Source organism: Crocuta crocuta, unplaced genomic scaffold (assembly GCF_008692635.1).
Source record: "Crocuta crocuta isolate KB4526 unplaced genomic scaffold, BGI_CrCroc_1.0 scaffold258, whole genome shotgun sequence".
In the NCBI taxonomy this organism is placed as follows: domain Eukaryota; kingdom Metazoa; phylum Chordata; class Mammalia; order Carnivora; family Hyaenidae; genus Crocuta; species Crocuta crocuta.
The window spans coordinates 2,527,899-2,544,396 of NW_027532842.1; the positions used below are offsets into that span (position 1 = coordinate 2,527,899).

At 48.7% G+C, this 16,498-nt stretch overlaps 1 protein-coding gene across 1 annotated transcript in view; it reads left to right on the top strand.

The window, feature by feature from the left end:
* The window catches only part of FLT1 (fms related receptor tyrosine kinase 1), a gene marked incomplete at its 5' end in the record, with an annotated part of 150,185 nt that overhangs the window by 99,310 nt on the left and 34,377 nt on the right, over nucleotides 1-16,498 (top strand). Inside the window, 2 exons of the mRNA XM_077745413.1 lie at nucleotides 290-421; nucleotides 13,114-13,220. Coding sequence (XP_077601539.1) covers nucleotides 290-421; nucleotides 13,114-13,220 — 239 coding nt within the window. The remainder of the gene's footprint in view (nucleotides 1-289; nucleotides 422-13,113; nucleotides 13,221-16,498) is intronic.

Below are 16,498 nucleotides of genomic sequence, written 5' to 3' on the forward strand. Positions count from 1 at the left end.
CCCCTTGACGGTCGCTCTTGCATGCAGGGGGTCGCAGCCCCGACTCCCTTCTCTCTGCCTGGGTCAGATCTGCATCTCCAGAACTGGGGGTCCGTGCTCTGCCGCGCGGTGAAGGTGCTCTTAAAACGCCTGGACCCAGAGAAAACAAACAGGCAGCCGGGCCCAAGGTTGCCTAGAGCTCGGATTTCCTCGTCTGAATGCATAGTTAGAGGAAAGGGGTTGTATTACAGAAGTAGCTGTTTTGGTTTGTCACCCAGGCCCACTAATGTAAACATCTCTCACTCCTCAGGAATTATTTTAGGACCAGGAAGCAGCACGCTGTTTCTTGAAAGAGTCACAGAAGAGGATGAAGGCGTCTATCGCTGTACAGCCACCAACCAGAAAGGGTCCGTGGAAAGTTCGGCGTATCTCACTGTGCAAGGTAAACAGCGGCTTCAGAGAGCAACGAGAAGCAGCTCAGACGTCTATTTCCCTGTTTAACTTTCCACCTCCCAGTCTCCCGCTGCGGCCCCCACCCCTGTTCCTTTCCCTGACCTCCTCGCCCCTCCCCTGTCGCTCTGGGGAGGGACCTACTGAGCGGCCTGGAGAGGCAGAAGGGGAAGACACCCGGCCGGCCACCCTCGAGAGCTCCCATCTGAACACGGTCTGTGCGGGGAAGTAGTTTCCGGAAGAGAGGAAAGCCAGCCGCCGCCCAAGGGATGGCATTGACCCATAGAGAGTGACCGCATTTATGACCGAGACATCCAAGAAGGAAGAGGGGCGTAGATAGAGGGGAAAACCCACTTGTTGGAAATGAGTTCGTTCTTTTTCCCTTTACAGTTCCCTCGAGTCAGACATCCATATGCCGCTCTTCTGAATGTTTTCGTAAGCTGGTTTTTTAACACGAAGGAGCCTGCGAAATATTATCGGGGAGAAGCAACACATAAAAAACAGACCACATTTGAGAAAAATATTCCAAGTGCTTCCTCTTTGGAGGCCTCAGATAGTTTGCTGAGCAGCAAAGTCCAAAGCGGCCTAATCCTACGCGGGGCTGTGGCCATGTGGCTCCCATTTGGAAAAGTTTGGATGGCAGTTTCTGATGCCAGGAGTCATGCAAAATCTAACTGTTTACGGCATCGTAAAATATCAAACTGACACCTCCTTAGATGTAAATATCTATGACCCATTGAGGTTTTACTTGAAAAGATGCAATTTGTTCGGTAGGCTGTTTCCAACGGGTCCCCGGGAGACTTCAGAATATGGAAGTATTCCTGGCAGAGGAGAGGAGAAATACATCAGTTCTTCCGCCCTGGAAACTTACATCGCTTAAAGATTGTAATTCTGAGAATTGAGACTCCTTTAAAACAGAGCATCATCCCCATTCTTTTAGGAGGAGAGGATTCTATTTGTTTTGTTTTTTTAAGTTTATTTTATTATAATTTTTTTTTTTTGAGAGAGAAAGAGAGAACACAAGTGGGGGAGGGATAGAGAGAGAGAGAAAAATCCCACAAACAGGCTCCATGCTGTCAGCCCTGAGCCCAACTCGGGACTCGAACTCACGAACCATGGGATCATGACCTGAGAAGAGGATTCTATTTGTTTTGTTTTTTTAAGTTTATTTTATTATAATTTTTTTGAGAGAGAGAGAAAACACAAGTGGGGAAGGGGCAGAGAGAGAGAGAAAAATCCCACAAGCAGGCTCCATGCTGTCAGCCCTGAGCCCGACTCGGGACTCGAACCCACGAACCATGGGATCATGACCTGAGCCAAAATCAAGAGTCCAGTGCTTAAACGGCTGAGCCACCCAGGTGCCCCAACGAGTATATGATTTTAGGCAGTCTCCCAAAAAATCCCAAAACAATGCTGCCACAACTCTATACTTTCAGAAAAAGTAGAGGGTAGCATTCCCCAAATACTTACAGTAATGGTCCTGTTTCTCTCCCAAATAATCCTCATCTCCAAGTATTCTTTCAACTCGTCTGCTTATACCTGGAGAGAACACCTCCCTCTTCGAAGGACTGTTCGTTTATTTATTTTTTTTTTTAATTTTTAAACCTTTTTTTTTTTTTTTTTTTTGATGACAGAGAGAGACAGAGCATGATCATGGGAAGGGCAGAGAGAGGGAGAGACATAGAGTCGGAAGCAGGCTCCAGGCTCTCAGCTGTCAGCACAGAGCCCAATGTGGGGCTTGAACTCACAAACCATGAGATCATGACCTGAGCCAAAGTCAGATGCTTAACTGACTGAGCCACCCAGGTGCCCTTTGTTCATTTACCTTTAAACAAGGACTCCAGATGTGGCCCTAGGGGGAGTAGCTGCATTGGGCCAGGGAGGGCCACAGATCTGGGAGAGGGGTGGCCACAGAAGGCAGGGAGGTACCCGATCCTCGGTCCAGAAGGTGTTTCCTCCCAACCCCTCTGTTGGCTATGGAGCAGTTATGAAGCCCCAGACAGGAGTGAACTGGCTGACCTTAACCTTGCAGCCAGGTGGCAGACATGCATGAGCACTGGGTTCATCTGATGCCCACTTCAGCCCCATCCCCGCCTTCCTGCACACCATCCCCACTCTCCTCTGCCAGGAAATGGGGGTTGGCATCTGACCCAATGGCCAGGCAGCTGATGGCTTGGAAGAAAGCCTTTGCCCAGAGCAGGGATATTTACACAAGTTTACAGGTCTCCACAAAGACTTTTCTTCCTTTCCCTTCTTCCCCTTTTCTGCCAGGCTCATCTGGGTTTCCTCGAAGCCACATCGCTCCACGGCATCGGTGCATTTCTTCTGCCCATGGTCATGACTGCCCCCCTTCCGTTTGCCATAAGTCTACCCTCTGGGAGTCGTCTCTCCCGCTGGGATGCATTTATCTGCCCCCAGGCAGAGCCATGGCTCCGTTTAGGCTCCCAGGCTGGCCCAGAGCCACACTCTGGCCATCAGAGAGCCTGACTCCCGGGAACTGCTAAGGGTGGCCCATGTGAACGCAGCGCGAATGTCTTTTGTCCAGGCGCCCTCCCCATTTCAGCCTAATGCTCCTTGTCCTCCGTGTCCAGTTTAGATTAGATCCTCCAGGATGAACGGCCGACTCACATACTCATTGTCTCCCCAGCCCTCGCCCGCCATGCTCTTGAGTCTTGATCAGTGCTTCTCCGATCCTGCCTTTTATTGTTATTTAGGCATCGATGGGCCTCTCTCCCTACTAAACGGTAAACATTGTGAGGCAGGAACGGCGTCTGACACACCTCTGTACCCCACGCCCATGCCTGGCACTTTGCAGGAGACTGTTTCTTCGGTACCTTTGTGTGCCGACACTGATAGACGACAGGCGTACCTAATCCCATGAGCTTCGTAAGAATCCAGAGAAGTAACCAGTATTATCTTCAGCCTACAGATGGGAAGATGGACACTCCAAAGGCTTAAGTTATTTGCCCAAAGTCACATGACACGTGCGGGGTGAGGCTGACAATGGTCCGCGTCCTGTAACTGCGGAACGTTGCCGCCCTGCCTCGGTTCTTCCCATCCCTGAAGTGCCTCTGTAATTGAGCTCTTAGACTTTTCCCGTTACATCCTATTATTTGGGCTTCTCTCTGCCTGGTTCTAATTTCCTCCAGTGATTCCGTTTCCCTCTACACGCTTCTCTGAAAAGTCAGACAGCATTAAGAATGCGGCTGCCACTGATCATTTCTACACGTTTCCATCAGCCTGGGTCACTGGCTTCTGAGAAAGGAGGAGACAGTTCTTGCTTGAGTTGGCCACACCAGCTGCCGCTGTGGATGTCCTGACCCTGTCATCTCCCAACTTCATCTCTCAGCTTCCCAAACGGCCCACCTACTTCTCTCTCCTTCAATCCTCTTCCAATTCTAGAGGATCTTTTTTAAATTTTTTTTAATGTTTATTTTTGACAGAGAGAAAGCAAGCGAATGGGGAGGGGCAGAGAGAGAGGGAGACAGAGGATCTGAAGCAGGCTCTGCGCTGACAGCAGCGAGCCCGACACGGGGCTCGAACTCACAAACCGTGAGATTATGACCTGAGCCCAAGTCGGATATTCAACCGACAGAGCCACCCAGGCGCCCCCACAGTGATCTTTTTAAAAGACTAATCTTAGGACAGATTACTCCCCTGCTTCAAACATGTAGTGGTTCCCGATCGCCTGTTATCTCCACCCAGGCACACGGGGTCCTTCCTGGCCGCCTTCTGCAGCTTCATGGCTTATCCTTCCCTTCACATCTGAGCTCCCCAGCCGCGTGCCTGCCCATAACCCCCTGAATACACAATGCCCCTCATCTTCTGCTTATACACCACATCTTCCTTTAGTCTCCAGAGCCTTCCTTCCCACCTCATTCTCCCCTGGACAGCCCTACTCATCCTGACAGTCCACATTTGCTCTTGCTGCGGGTGTAGAAGAAGGGACACCTGCCTTCCCATCACTTCTCCCTCTGTGCTCCTCAAGTACTTGACGTGCACCTTTCGTGCAATGCTTACCATGGCGTAGTAGTCACCCCTCTATCCCAGAGCATTTGATAAGTGTGTTTGTGGATTGATCTAGTTGGAAAACCCCTATTGAATGTCTGATAAAAAACATACATCAATATATTGCTTAGGGCAGTAGAGATAAGCCAAATTCAATTCACTGGTAACTCAACAACGTAGTTATGTGCCCAGGACAGTGCCAAATATGGAAGTGTACGCCATGTCCCCTCGCCTTCAGCGTGCTTTGAAAACCTAGCTGGAAGGAGATGAAGGTGCACACGGAAACAATCAGAACCAGATCAATGGGTGCTTTGAGCCCCTCCCCAGGGTGAAGTAGAACACTAGCCTGTATCAGGCAGACCACCCAGTGCTGCTAAGAGCCCAGGGAGTTCAAAGAGGCAAGAAGGGAGATGGGTGGTGAGCTGAGGTCTGGAGGAAGCCTTGTAGGACGTTGGGTTGGCAAGGTGAGCGGGGCGCTGTGGTATAAGGCAACAGCGGAACTTCTCCGTGATGTCCCTTGGCAACAACCAAGTCTAGGTGATCTTAAATAGTTGCTACTGGCTAGCCCACTGCGTTTTCTGAGGAACTGGTACTGGTGATTCATGACCTCTTTCCCCTCATGTGGCATTAATCCTCAGGAGCACCTGGGGAAATGATATCGTGTGCAAGGTGGCGACAGACTTTATATACATGGCTCTTTCTTTTCACTCGTTACTGTCCCCAGCTGACCCGCTTTTTGAGTTCTTTTGTCTGCTTGTCATGGTTTTCTGCCTTCATCCTTGCTCTCTTTTGTAAACCCCCCTCCCTGCCCCCACTCTCGGAGTGACAGCTGTATCCCACCCCTCCACTTAAACACAGGTGACCTGATCTGCAGTCATCAGACTACCTGAAATTCTGTACCCATTTAGTAGTATAAATGGGACCCTATCCTAATAGGGCAATGATAAAGCAGTGTAAGGAAATGAGGATGTTTAGTCTAAAATCTAAGGGGCTGGAGTGCCTGGGTGGCTTAGTCGGTTAAGCATCCAACTTTCGCTTAGGTCATGATCTCACGGTTCGTGGGTTCGAGCCCCGCGTTGGGCTCTGTGCTGACAGCTCAGAGCCTGGAGCCTGCTTCGGCTTCTGTGTCTCCCTCTCTCTCTGACCCTCCCCTGCTCACGCTGTCTCTCTCTCTCTCTCTCTCCTAGAAATAAATAAAACATTAAAAAATATTAAAAACTAAGGAGCTGTATTATTGTTTTCCTCAAATATTTAACAGGCTTCAGACCAGGGAGACATTCTAACTCCTTCTTTGATACACCAGAAAAGATTCCCGAGACCAAGGAAGGGAGATAGTAGGGATGTGTTAGGAGGTGGATTTCAGCTCCGTACATAATTTGGGATAAGATTTCTAAACCGTAGGTGTTATGTGGATCTTATTAATTAGATGCAGTATCTTGAATGGAAGTCCTTGAGGTTCACGGAATAAAAAGCTGACCCTTGGCTGTTCTTCAGAAGAGCTCGATGCAGTACCTGCTTCGTAATTGAATCACTGAAATAAATTAGCTGCTGGCTCTCTGGTGGCTGTGAAACGTTCCCTAGCTTCAGACTTGATTTCCTAAATATGCATATAGACCCTGCACGCTGACCGTCTTGTCAGGTGGAGTTAGGAAATGAAACCAAGCAAATGAGTTGTGTCTGCGGCTGTGTTTAACGGATTTAAAGAGGTTCGTGAATTAGCCAGGAAGGAAACTGTCTGCTCTTTCTATTTCCCTTGAAAAAGGATTCTTATACTCATAGATAAAACAATGTGTTATTTTTGTATCTGAAAAGGATGAGTGGACTGTGGAGTCAAAGTAGCTTCTTTAAATAATCCCAGGTCTTGTTTGCTTTGGACTGTACATGAGCACACATGGATCTCTCAAAGGGGAAGTTCTAACATTAAAAACAACAACACAGAACTGTTAGGAACCAAAATAATTTCTGACATTGACATACCCTCAGTAGCCCATGGGACTCCATGGGGCTGTTTCAATGAAAGCGTGGCACATTGTCACCCAAAGACTTAAGATGAACTATATTTTATCGTTATTGCAAGTACGAATGACACTATGTATGTAAATGCATTCTGATGACAGATTTAAGCCTCGCTACTGAAATGCTGTCTCAGTAGCATTTATAATTACACAGGAGAAAATTCCACAGTCGATGGATAGGAAAATCATGGAAATCACCAAAGGACTGACTCAGGGTCCTGCGGTCTAAATGGAACAGCATTAGAGGTGAGGTGTGTAAATGTTATGCCAAAATTATTGCACATTAACACATTTCAGGGAAGGACCCACACAGCAGGAAACACTTCGTGTTCCTTAATAAATTCTGAGAGTAAAGAATAGGAAAAGCTCAAAATTATCTCAGGTATGCAACCCTCCCTTTTATCCCCCTCGGCCAGGCCAGCTTTCAGGTTTCTGAGGCTGGATGGCCCTCTGCTGTGGCTCCTCTCTTCCTGAATCCTGCCCCAGCTTCACTCCCCGCCTGGCCATCCTGGCACTAGGAAGGATGTGATAAGCTAATTCACATGAAGATGTTGGTGACTGATGTTACTGCTCTCACGGGTGTTGGCCGTGCAGAAGGGTTCCCAAGGAGAGACCCGGGCCGGCTACGGAGAGATGAGCTTCCTACTCAGTGATTTCACACAGCAGGGCCGGAGGACGGGATAGGCACGCCTTCGTGCTTGGAGTCTAAACAATGACATCAAGCTGGCCTTGATCAAGAATTCAAAAAATGGTGATGGAATGCAATTATAAGATCTTCTGCTCATTGAACATGCGTTTCATCTAGTTAACTTTGGGGACAACCCCATGGGGATTTTTTTTTTTTTTTTCCATTCGTGGGCAAGAATCTGAAGCACAGAAAGATTTAGTACTTGGTTCTGGGTTACAGGGCTTGGAGGGGCGGAGCTGAGAAGTGGACTCGAATACCTCTGGCTGGAAGGCAGCAGCGGACCCCTCTGAGGTCAGGTTATTACTGCTCCTGAGCTGTGTACCCTTGGGCCAGTTACTTTCCTTCCTGGTTCTCATCTGCAAAACAGACGTTAGTAATGGTACACCAGCCTTACCGCTCTGTAAGGATTAACGCACTGAAAACAGTATCTGCCATATAATAGAAACTTTTTAAATATTAGCTAACTTTATTGTTTGCGAACACGTTAAACCACATTGACTTCAACAAAACTTTCTGCATTACAGTTTCCCTGCACTTAACCAGTGAGTCAAGTGGTGTGTCGAACTACAAAATTCCTATGTGACCCAAATGAGTTTAGCTTTACTGGGTTTCATAAAAACACGTCCCCGAACTGATGGCACATGAATTGATGGCAGTCTTAAATATCTTTTACCTAAAATTATTCTTGAAAGCTTCCTTCTAATTTAATTTGAATACAGCCCTTCCATATAACTCTGCCCTTAAGAGGGATTCCAAATTGGTGTCCAAAGATTCCTAAAAAGCTTTATAAATAGTATGAAAGCCAATTTTAATATTCCAATAAGCCTTAGAGAAATTACATAAGAAGGTGAGCTGGGTTATCGGTTCTCGGATTTTAGGTAAAAGGGGGTAGTGCTGTTTGCCTGGTTCATGTGGAGAATCAGGTCGAGGTATGTCTGATTCATTTTCTTTTTCATCCCTATAGAAATGTTGACTGAAACTTCCCCTGGGCTGGTGCCGGGGAGGCAAAATGAACACAAAATACACCCTTCTCTTGATATCTTAAGAGCTTAACCCACATACATAGTTACTTCAAATTAAAATAATGATAGAACCAGAGAACAATTTCTACACCATGCTGGCGGGTACGAGGTGAATTTCTCAGGGAAGGCAGTGACTCAGTGGTCTGCCGAAAATGATCACTATTTGGGTCAAAGCCTGAATAGTAACAAATTGTGGTGTATGCAATAGGTTTGGATGAAAACAAAATTCTCTTGTANGCTCTCAGGGCGCCTGGGTGGCTCAGTCGGAAAGCGCCCGAATCCTGATTTTGGCTCAGGTCATGATCTCACTGTTCATGGGATTGAGCCCCACGTCGGGCTCTGTGCTGAGAGCACGGAGCCTGCTTGGGATCGTCTTTCTCTCTCTCTCAAAATAAATAAGTAAACATAAAAAAAAAAAGAATAGCTCCCACTGGGTTCATATATTTCACCTGCTGTGCTGTTGTGACGGCCACATTTGAAGGATGAAGCTGGGCCCAGGGTCCTGGGTCTAAGATGTAGCTGCCTGCTTCCCGCCCTTTCCCAGGGATCCTTGTGCTATATCTCAAGTCAAGGCAGCTCCCAGAGCCAGAGACCCTGGTCTTCTGCCTGGAGAGTTTTCCTAACTTCCCGGGAAGGACCACTGGCTCTCCAGGGAGAGCCGAGTTTCCTAGCTCTGCTGCCCGTTGATTCAGGCAGTCTGGCGCCACACAGTGCCATGTGTCATGGTAGGCGTGACGCTGCCACGACACAGAGCCCAGGCCCTGTGCAGAGTGAGCGGCCGTCACCATCAGAAAGGCGCAGGGCAGCAGGATGCGGCCGGTGCACAGACTCTGGACAAGCCACATCAACCCCCAGGGGAGCAGGTGCATCCCCTGGGTGGTGTCTGCCCTTCCTGTCCCAAGAGGGATGGTCTGAAGCTTGAAAGGCAATCGACATGGAAGCAACACTCTGTGCAACACAATTCAGAGTCTGTAATAAAAAAGTACAGTAATTCTAACTCTTCAGATTGGCCACACTCTGCCACTCTCCCATATAAAAATAACCTTGCTCCGTGCCCTGTTGCTGGCTTTCACACACCCTGTGTGAGAGTAACGTCCCTGAGACCCAGCGCTCACTCCCAGTTATGGTCAAATCCCACCCACGTTTCCTCTGGCCTCCTTCCCCTGACAGGGGCAGCTGGGCTGTCTCACAGGCTGAGCTCATCAGCTGTCACCAGCAGGCTGAAGCCGGGTCTCGCCAGGCCAGAGTGTGGATGTTTGACCTCTGAGAAAACATCCAAGAGCTGTATAGGAAGAGACGATGCGGACTTGAAGTCCGTCTACTCAGCGTAAGACTCTCCTCGTGGTTACTTTCCAAAGACCGAGATTGAGCTATCAAGTGAGACAGAGATAGAGCACAGATACTACATTATATCTGGTTAAATTCTTAGTTTTCAGGAAGCAGCAATAGAATGTTAAATAGACCTTTCCCCTGTAATAAATGTTCATCGTGAAGATGCTTGTTAAGGAGTTGGTTCTCGAAATGTGTAAATGCACACAAACACATTTGGTCCCACTGAAAGGAATTTTGCCTGAGTAAGGGCTGTGGAATTACTTTGGGGGTCAACTTCCTGCCCCGTGGAATGCAGTGGGAATGTTCCCACAGTGGGAAGGGGCCTGTCCCGGGGCCGTCCAGGGAGAAGGCATCTGCAGAGCTTATAGGCAGACAGGACTGTGTCTCAAGATGCTATCAGCATCTCCAACAGCCAAAGGCCACTGAGGCCTGAGCATGCCCCAGTGTGTGTGTGTGTGTGTGTGTGTGTGTGTGTGTGTGAATATAGCAAGGCAGTATTAGACCTTTCACATGGGGGAGGAAATCCAAACTCCTATGAACTCAATCTTATAATATTCCCATCGAGAGGATGCATACTGAGAGAAAAGCTCATACTTTGAAACTTCTTCAAGAAGGCTGCTTCTCATCCTCATGAGATGCAGGGAAACTTGGCCACCAGCTAACAAAGCTTGGCTTTGACCGTATTTATCTGTTCAGGCTGTGAGCTCTAGACCGTCCAGACCTTTCATCCACCACTATATACTAGTATCTAGAACAGAGTGGGCAGCATAGGTGGGGTTCGGTGGGTTTCTTGGATTAATACGCATGAAGAGGAATTTGACCCTGAACCCTTTGAAAGCTTCATGGGACTCTTTGGAATCAAAGCCAATCATAACTTAACCACTCACTCACCCAGTCCGATGAGTGGGGTTATAAAGATGAAGAGGATGTGGCCGCAGCGCCCGGAAGCTTACATTCTGGTAGGGAAACAGCAAGTGCACAGCATGGGGGTGTAGAAGGGCTGGCGGATTTAAGAAACTATAAGTATTTTGATGTGTTCGGAGCACTTGCAAGAACAGCAGGAGATGGAGGTGAAGAGACAGGCAAGGTTGGGCACAAAGGACCCAAGGGCGTGGGGTTTTATCCTGACAGCTGTGGGGAGCAGAGGTGGCAGTGATGAAATTTAGACAGAGGCGAGATCACGCTGGCCTGAGTGGATGAGAACCTGGGGGCGGGGGTGGGGAGTCAGGGCTGGTCTGGAAGCTACTGCTGTGGTCCAGCTGACAGCTGGCGGGGCCTCGATGTAGGCGGTGATGGCGGGGCAGGACGGGAGGTGGCCGCTTCCTGCGCCACGGGGGGAATCTGCAGGACTTTGTGTTGGCCTGGATGGGAGAGAGTGTGGAGGTCCCCTCTGACCCAGGTGTACCGCCCAGGGGCTGTGGCCTGCAGGCAGAGCATGANAGAGACATTTCAGCGGCTCCAACTGCCTGAATGCGGCACGTGGTTTAAACCCCGCGCACCGACGCTCGCACCTCTGTGGTCTGGTCCTGTCCTATTCTTGCCTTCTACTTCCATCTCTGCCTCTCTATCCCGGGTCTGGGTCTTCACTCATGCTGTCCTCTCTGCCTGTGTGCCCTCCCCCGCCTCACCTCCAAAGGCCACCATCCATTTCAATGTCACTTCTTCCAAAAAGCATTAGATTTCCCCTACCTTGATCCCCTTATTTCATGTCTTTGTATCTGCCCTGAGTCTCGGTTGGGTTATGTGATGAGCCCCGGGAGAGTGACAACCTTCTCTTGCTCACCTTCCGATCTCCTCAGGACTGAACGCCACCTGGGGTAGGATTTGGGACCTTCTTGTTGAATTGAAGCAAAGAGCCCACAAGATGAAGCATTTACCTAGGAAGCACGGATATGGTTGCTACTGACTCTGTAGGGTGGTTGTAAGGGTGTGGCGTGTAGTAAGTGCTCAATAAATGATACTGTTCATTGGGGCGCCCGGGTGGCTCAGTCGGCTAAGACTTTTGGTTGGAGCTCGGGTCATACGATCTAGTGGTTTGTGAGTTTGAGCCCCACATCGGGCTCAGTGCTGACAGCGCAGAGCCTGCTTGGGATTCTCTCTCTCCCTGTCTCTGCCCCTCTCCCGCTCGCACTGTCTCTTTGGCTCTCAAAATACATAAACTTAAAAAAATGATGCCAAGCACATCATTTTTTTTTAAAAGAATAAATTGTTTGCTTTTTCCTAGCTTAATACTAAGCCTCTGCCTCCTCATAATGAGGTTGAAGGATAAGGCAGTTCTTTAAAATTCATGGGAAATTGTCCCCTGGAATCGATAAGTAGGGGCCCACTGTTGTGGCTCCCTGGGGCTTTCCTTTCTTTACAAATCCCAAAGATGGTCCTCTCTGGAGGCTTCTTGAACACGTTGGGTCTTTTCTGATGGTGGAGGACCTTCTCAGCTCTAGATTTCTGCATGATTCCGGGAAATGAGGTGAGTGGGAAGAACCCCCTTCTCACCGCGGCCCCTGGAGGCTGGCCTTTGCTGCGAAGGTCAGAAAGGGAGCCAGAAGCCAGAAGCAGGAGGTGAAAAGTTTGGCCTGGCTGTTCCAAAAGGAGCGAGCAGGCAGTGGTGATGGTCCTTGAGTTTTATTTTTATTTTTAAAATCAAAGTAGGAGAGTTCTGTGAGTCCCAAAGGAGCCCTTTTGTGTCATTTTTATTATTAGTTTTTTTCTTTAGAATTTCCTCTAAAACTCATTAGGGAGATTTCACATATTCCAGATTTAGCACTTTAATGGGCTTTTGTTCCTGCCTTAATTTTTTTTTTTTCCTTTTAAAAAATTTCTCTTCAGGGAGGCGCCCGGGTGGCTCAGTCGGTTGAGCGTCCGACTTCGGCTCAGGTCATGATCTCACAGCTCATGAGTTCGAGCCCCGCGTCGGGCTCTGTGCTGACAGTCAGAGCCTGGAGCCTGCTTCCAATTCTGTGCCTCCCTCTCTCTTCTGTGTCTCTCCCGTCTGCACTCTCTCTCTCTCTCCCAAAAATAAAATAAACATTAAAAAAATTTTTTTTAATTTCTCTTCAGATTTTTTTTTTAAATGTTTTATTTATTTCTAGGAGAGAGAGAGAGAGACAGTGCAAGCAGGGGAGGGTCAGAGAGAGAGGGAGTCACAGACTGAAACAGGCTCCAGGCTCTGAGCTGGCAGTCAGCACAGAGCCCGACGCGGGGCTCGAACCCACGAACCGCGAGATCATGACCTGAGCGAAAGTCGGACGCTTAACCGACTAAGCCACCCAGGCGCCCCACTCTTCAGATTTTTAAGTAGCTGTTTCTGGGGTTACGAAGTTTGCAGACTCAGCCGCAGGATTTCTGAAAAGCCTTTTAATGTGCTCGCTTCTGCAGCATGTATACTAAAAATGAAAAGCCCTTTAATTTCTGCGTGAGTTTAGGATGAGAAAATAGCATGTGCCCTGCTGGACTCAAAACGCGAGGGAGGACTTGGCCCAGAGAGAGACCAGCCAGGGTGCTGGCAGGCGGCATGGACCACGATGAACCAGTTAGGGGCACTGGACCTGTTTTATCAAGTCACAAAGACCCTCAGTTTGATGGTGCCTTTTGAGGACCGTCTCGTTTTTTCTCTCCCCAGGAACCTCGGACAAGTCTAATCTGGAGCTAATCACCCTGACGTGTACCTGTGTGGCTGCCACCCTCTTCTGGCTCCTGTTAACGCTCTTTATCCGAAAACTGAAAAGGGTAAGAACATTTCATACGACATTCTACGCTCCTTCTTACGGAATATTCTAAAACGCTCATCTCACAGCTAGAGCGGGTGCTAAGCGTACGTTTGACCCTAGTCTCCTTCCCTCATGTTTCCATCTGTGACCTGATGGACACCCCAAAACGAGTCATTAAAATGAATCAATTAAAATGTCATAAAATCCAAAAAATTTATCATTAAAATGATAAAAATCTGTAGCGTCCAGAGAAAAAGCTCGAGCCATGAATAGATGACTATTTCCCAGCAATAGGCGGGATGTTTTGGGTATAAAAATACGTAATAAAATCTTTCAGTTCAGCACGAGACCTGGGAAGTCTTTATTTGCTTATTCTCTGCTAAGGATGAAAAGGAGAATGCGAAATAGTCTCCTCTGACCTGCCTCTCATAACGTTATAGAAATACCAACAAGCACACGGCGGTCCCGCGCTCTCTGAGCCCCGCGTACAACTCAGTTCTTCAGTGGGAGGGTCGGGCCGAACGCAGGACATCAGATTTCTGTAATTAGGCCTGCGACACCACGTGTTTCTCGCAAGTTCCAGGGGCCCGGGAGCCAACACTCATTCATCCGTCTGTGCCTCAAGTATTGACTGGAGAGGAGACTGGCTTTGCTCCATTACACAGACCAATGTGAAGCTGCCGCCGGAGGCAGTGGACCGAAAGATGTGTGAGGGGCTGGTTGGGCAGAGGAAGGGGGGAAAAGTGTTGCAGGCGGATGGAAGAGCCTGTGCGAGGCTGGGGCAGGGCAGAGACACCGGGAAGGAGAGACTGACGGAGGCCCGCGTGGCTGCAGTGGAGGTGAGGCCGGAGAGGAGAGGCTGGAAAGTGGGGTGAGACCGTGAGAAAGGGAGGCTGTGTTCTGGAAGTAAAAGGAAGCCTGGAGGCATGTGGGGCGGGGAGGGGTGTTGGTCAGTGTAAGAGATTTGTGTCTGGAAAGAGAATTTTGGCTGCTGTGAGAACAGACCAGAGGAGGCAGGGGTGAGTAGAGAGGAACTTTAGCAGAAGCCTTTATAGGAATTAAGAAATGATACTAGCGTAGTCCAAGTGATTAGAATCCAGAGATGTTTCGCAGGTAAAATCAACAGCACTTGAAAAGTATCAAGGACGCCTCTCCCATTTCTAGAGATTTAGTAGCCCTCATGTGTCATATCTGAGGAGGACGAGCTTTTTTATGTAGTGTCTCCATTAATCTTTCCACAAAAATGTAAAGAGTTAGATCTGTTATTATCCCCACTTTATAGAGAAAGTGAGCCTCGGAGAGGTAAAATAACTTGTCCAAAGTCACAAAGCTGGTTAGAGTTGGAGCTGCGTTTTGATCTTACGTAGACTCGTAACCAGCACCAACAAGGTGTCCTTTATAATCGTTGAAATGAGAGGAAGAGTAGGAGGCACCCCCTGCGGTGAGTACGTATCATCAGGCGTCCACTGCACGGGATGATCGGTTTTGAGATGCGACAGCTAAGGCCACTGCTTTAGAAGGAAACGGAGGCCACGCAGCGGCCTTTTGAAAGGAGAGAGACATCATATAGGGAAACAGATCAGACCCACCAAATCTAGAAGGCAGTTCGGAGGCCTGCAAAGAGGGATGGGGAGAAAAATCTTCAGAGAAAATGAAGTTTAGAGAAAGAGTTTGAAGGTTGTGGCTGAAAGGAAAGCAGCAGAAAAATGCAGCCTACCGCACTCCGCCCACCCTACCCCACGCCCCAGGTTAGGGGACGAGCACAGAGGAGCATAGTGGAAATAAAACCGAAAGGTGACTTGGGACTATATTGAAGACGGCCCTAGTCTTTCTAAAAACCTGAAATCTTGAGGTCAGTAAGAAAGGATGAGAGCAAGAAAGGCTTCTCTCCAGAAGAGAACCCTTAGAAAATTCGAAAGGTGATTAATTGTAGGAGGCAAGGAGATACACGTCCTCAAAAACGATTTCCCTGTGGTTTCTCTAAACCACAAGTGGATTCCTCGTTGATACGGACTGGACATGATCTTTTTAATCCTCTCCCTGCATGAGGCCAGTGTTCTAATCATGGCTAATGGTGATGGACGCTTACTGTATACCAGACCTTGCTCTCACAGCTTGACATGGATTATTTCACGAAATATTCGCAACAGCCCTAGGAGATAAGCACTGTCATTATCGCTGTTGCACAGATAAGGAAACTAGGTTTAGAAAGGTTAAGCGACTTGCCAAGGTTACGTGCTGGTCCAGAGTCCATCTGTGACTCAGATCCGGGCCGTCAGCCTCAATGCCTGGCCTCTGAAAGTGCTTAGCTGTGCAGCTTCCGTGCCAAACACCTAGTAGCTGCTCAGTGTTAATGTCGAGCGAAAGAATAAATATTTGCCAATGAAGATTCTGCGATCCTACTCCTCAAAGCCCTGACTTGGGGCTTGTGTGGTGTTCCTTCTCACCTGCCTTATTGAGATAAACCATCAAATTCCATCGGTGCCACATGGCGAGATTGTCTCTCACTGCCCGACCCCTTGCCCCTCTCTCAACCTCTGCCGAGCTCCTCACACGTTCTCCGGATGGCCCTTGTTGGGTTTCCGCTATCCTGTGCCCTTAGAAGATTGGAGATTGTTTTTTGTTGGATTGTTTCAATTGGACAGGGAAAAGCGGACTCATAAAACCTATGCCAGGGGCACCTGGGTGGCTCAGTTGGTTAAGCGTCCAACTTCAACTCAGGTCATGATCTCACAATTTGTGGGTTCGAGCCCCTCATCAGGCTCTGGGCTGACAGCTCAGAGCCTGGAACCTGCTTCAGATTCTGTCGGTCTGTCTGTCTCTCTCTCTGCCCCTCCCCCGCTCATGCTCTGTCCCTCAAAAAAAAAAAAAAAAAAAAAAAAGACCTATTCCAGTGGCTTCCCCAGCACACACCCGGCACCCTGGGATAGGAATTTGTATTCCTTTCCAAAGCTTACAGACTCACACGAGTGTCAGACAGGCTGGCCTGTACCAGACTGGCACCGGCGGCAAATGTAGCTCGTGACAAATGTGCCCCACATCTTTCTCTGTTTTCCACTCGTCGTGGAGGCCAGGCCAGTCTTTCTGCTTTGAGCTATTTGTCACACATTTTAGTGATAATTCCTGTGCGTAGGAGACCGATTGCAAGTGATGGATGAGGTGAGCTGTGACAGCCCAGAGCAGGGTGAGTAAGAGCTGGAGAGTGTGGGCAAGCGTGACATGATGTGTGCGGAGAGGGTGTCTTCTCTCCTGAACGCCGGTCCTGCTTAGGGAAGGGCCACGCCAGACGGGCCCAAA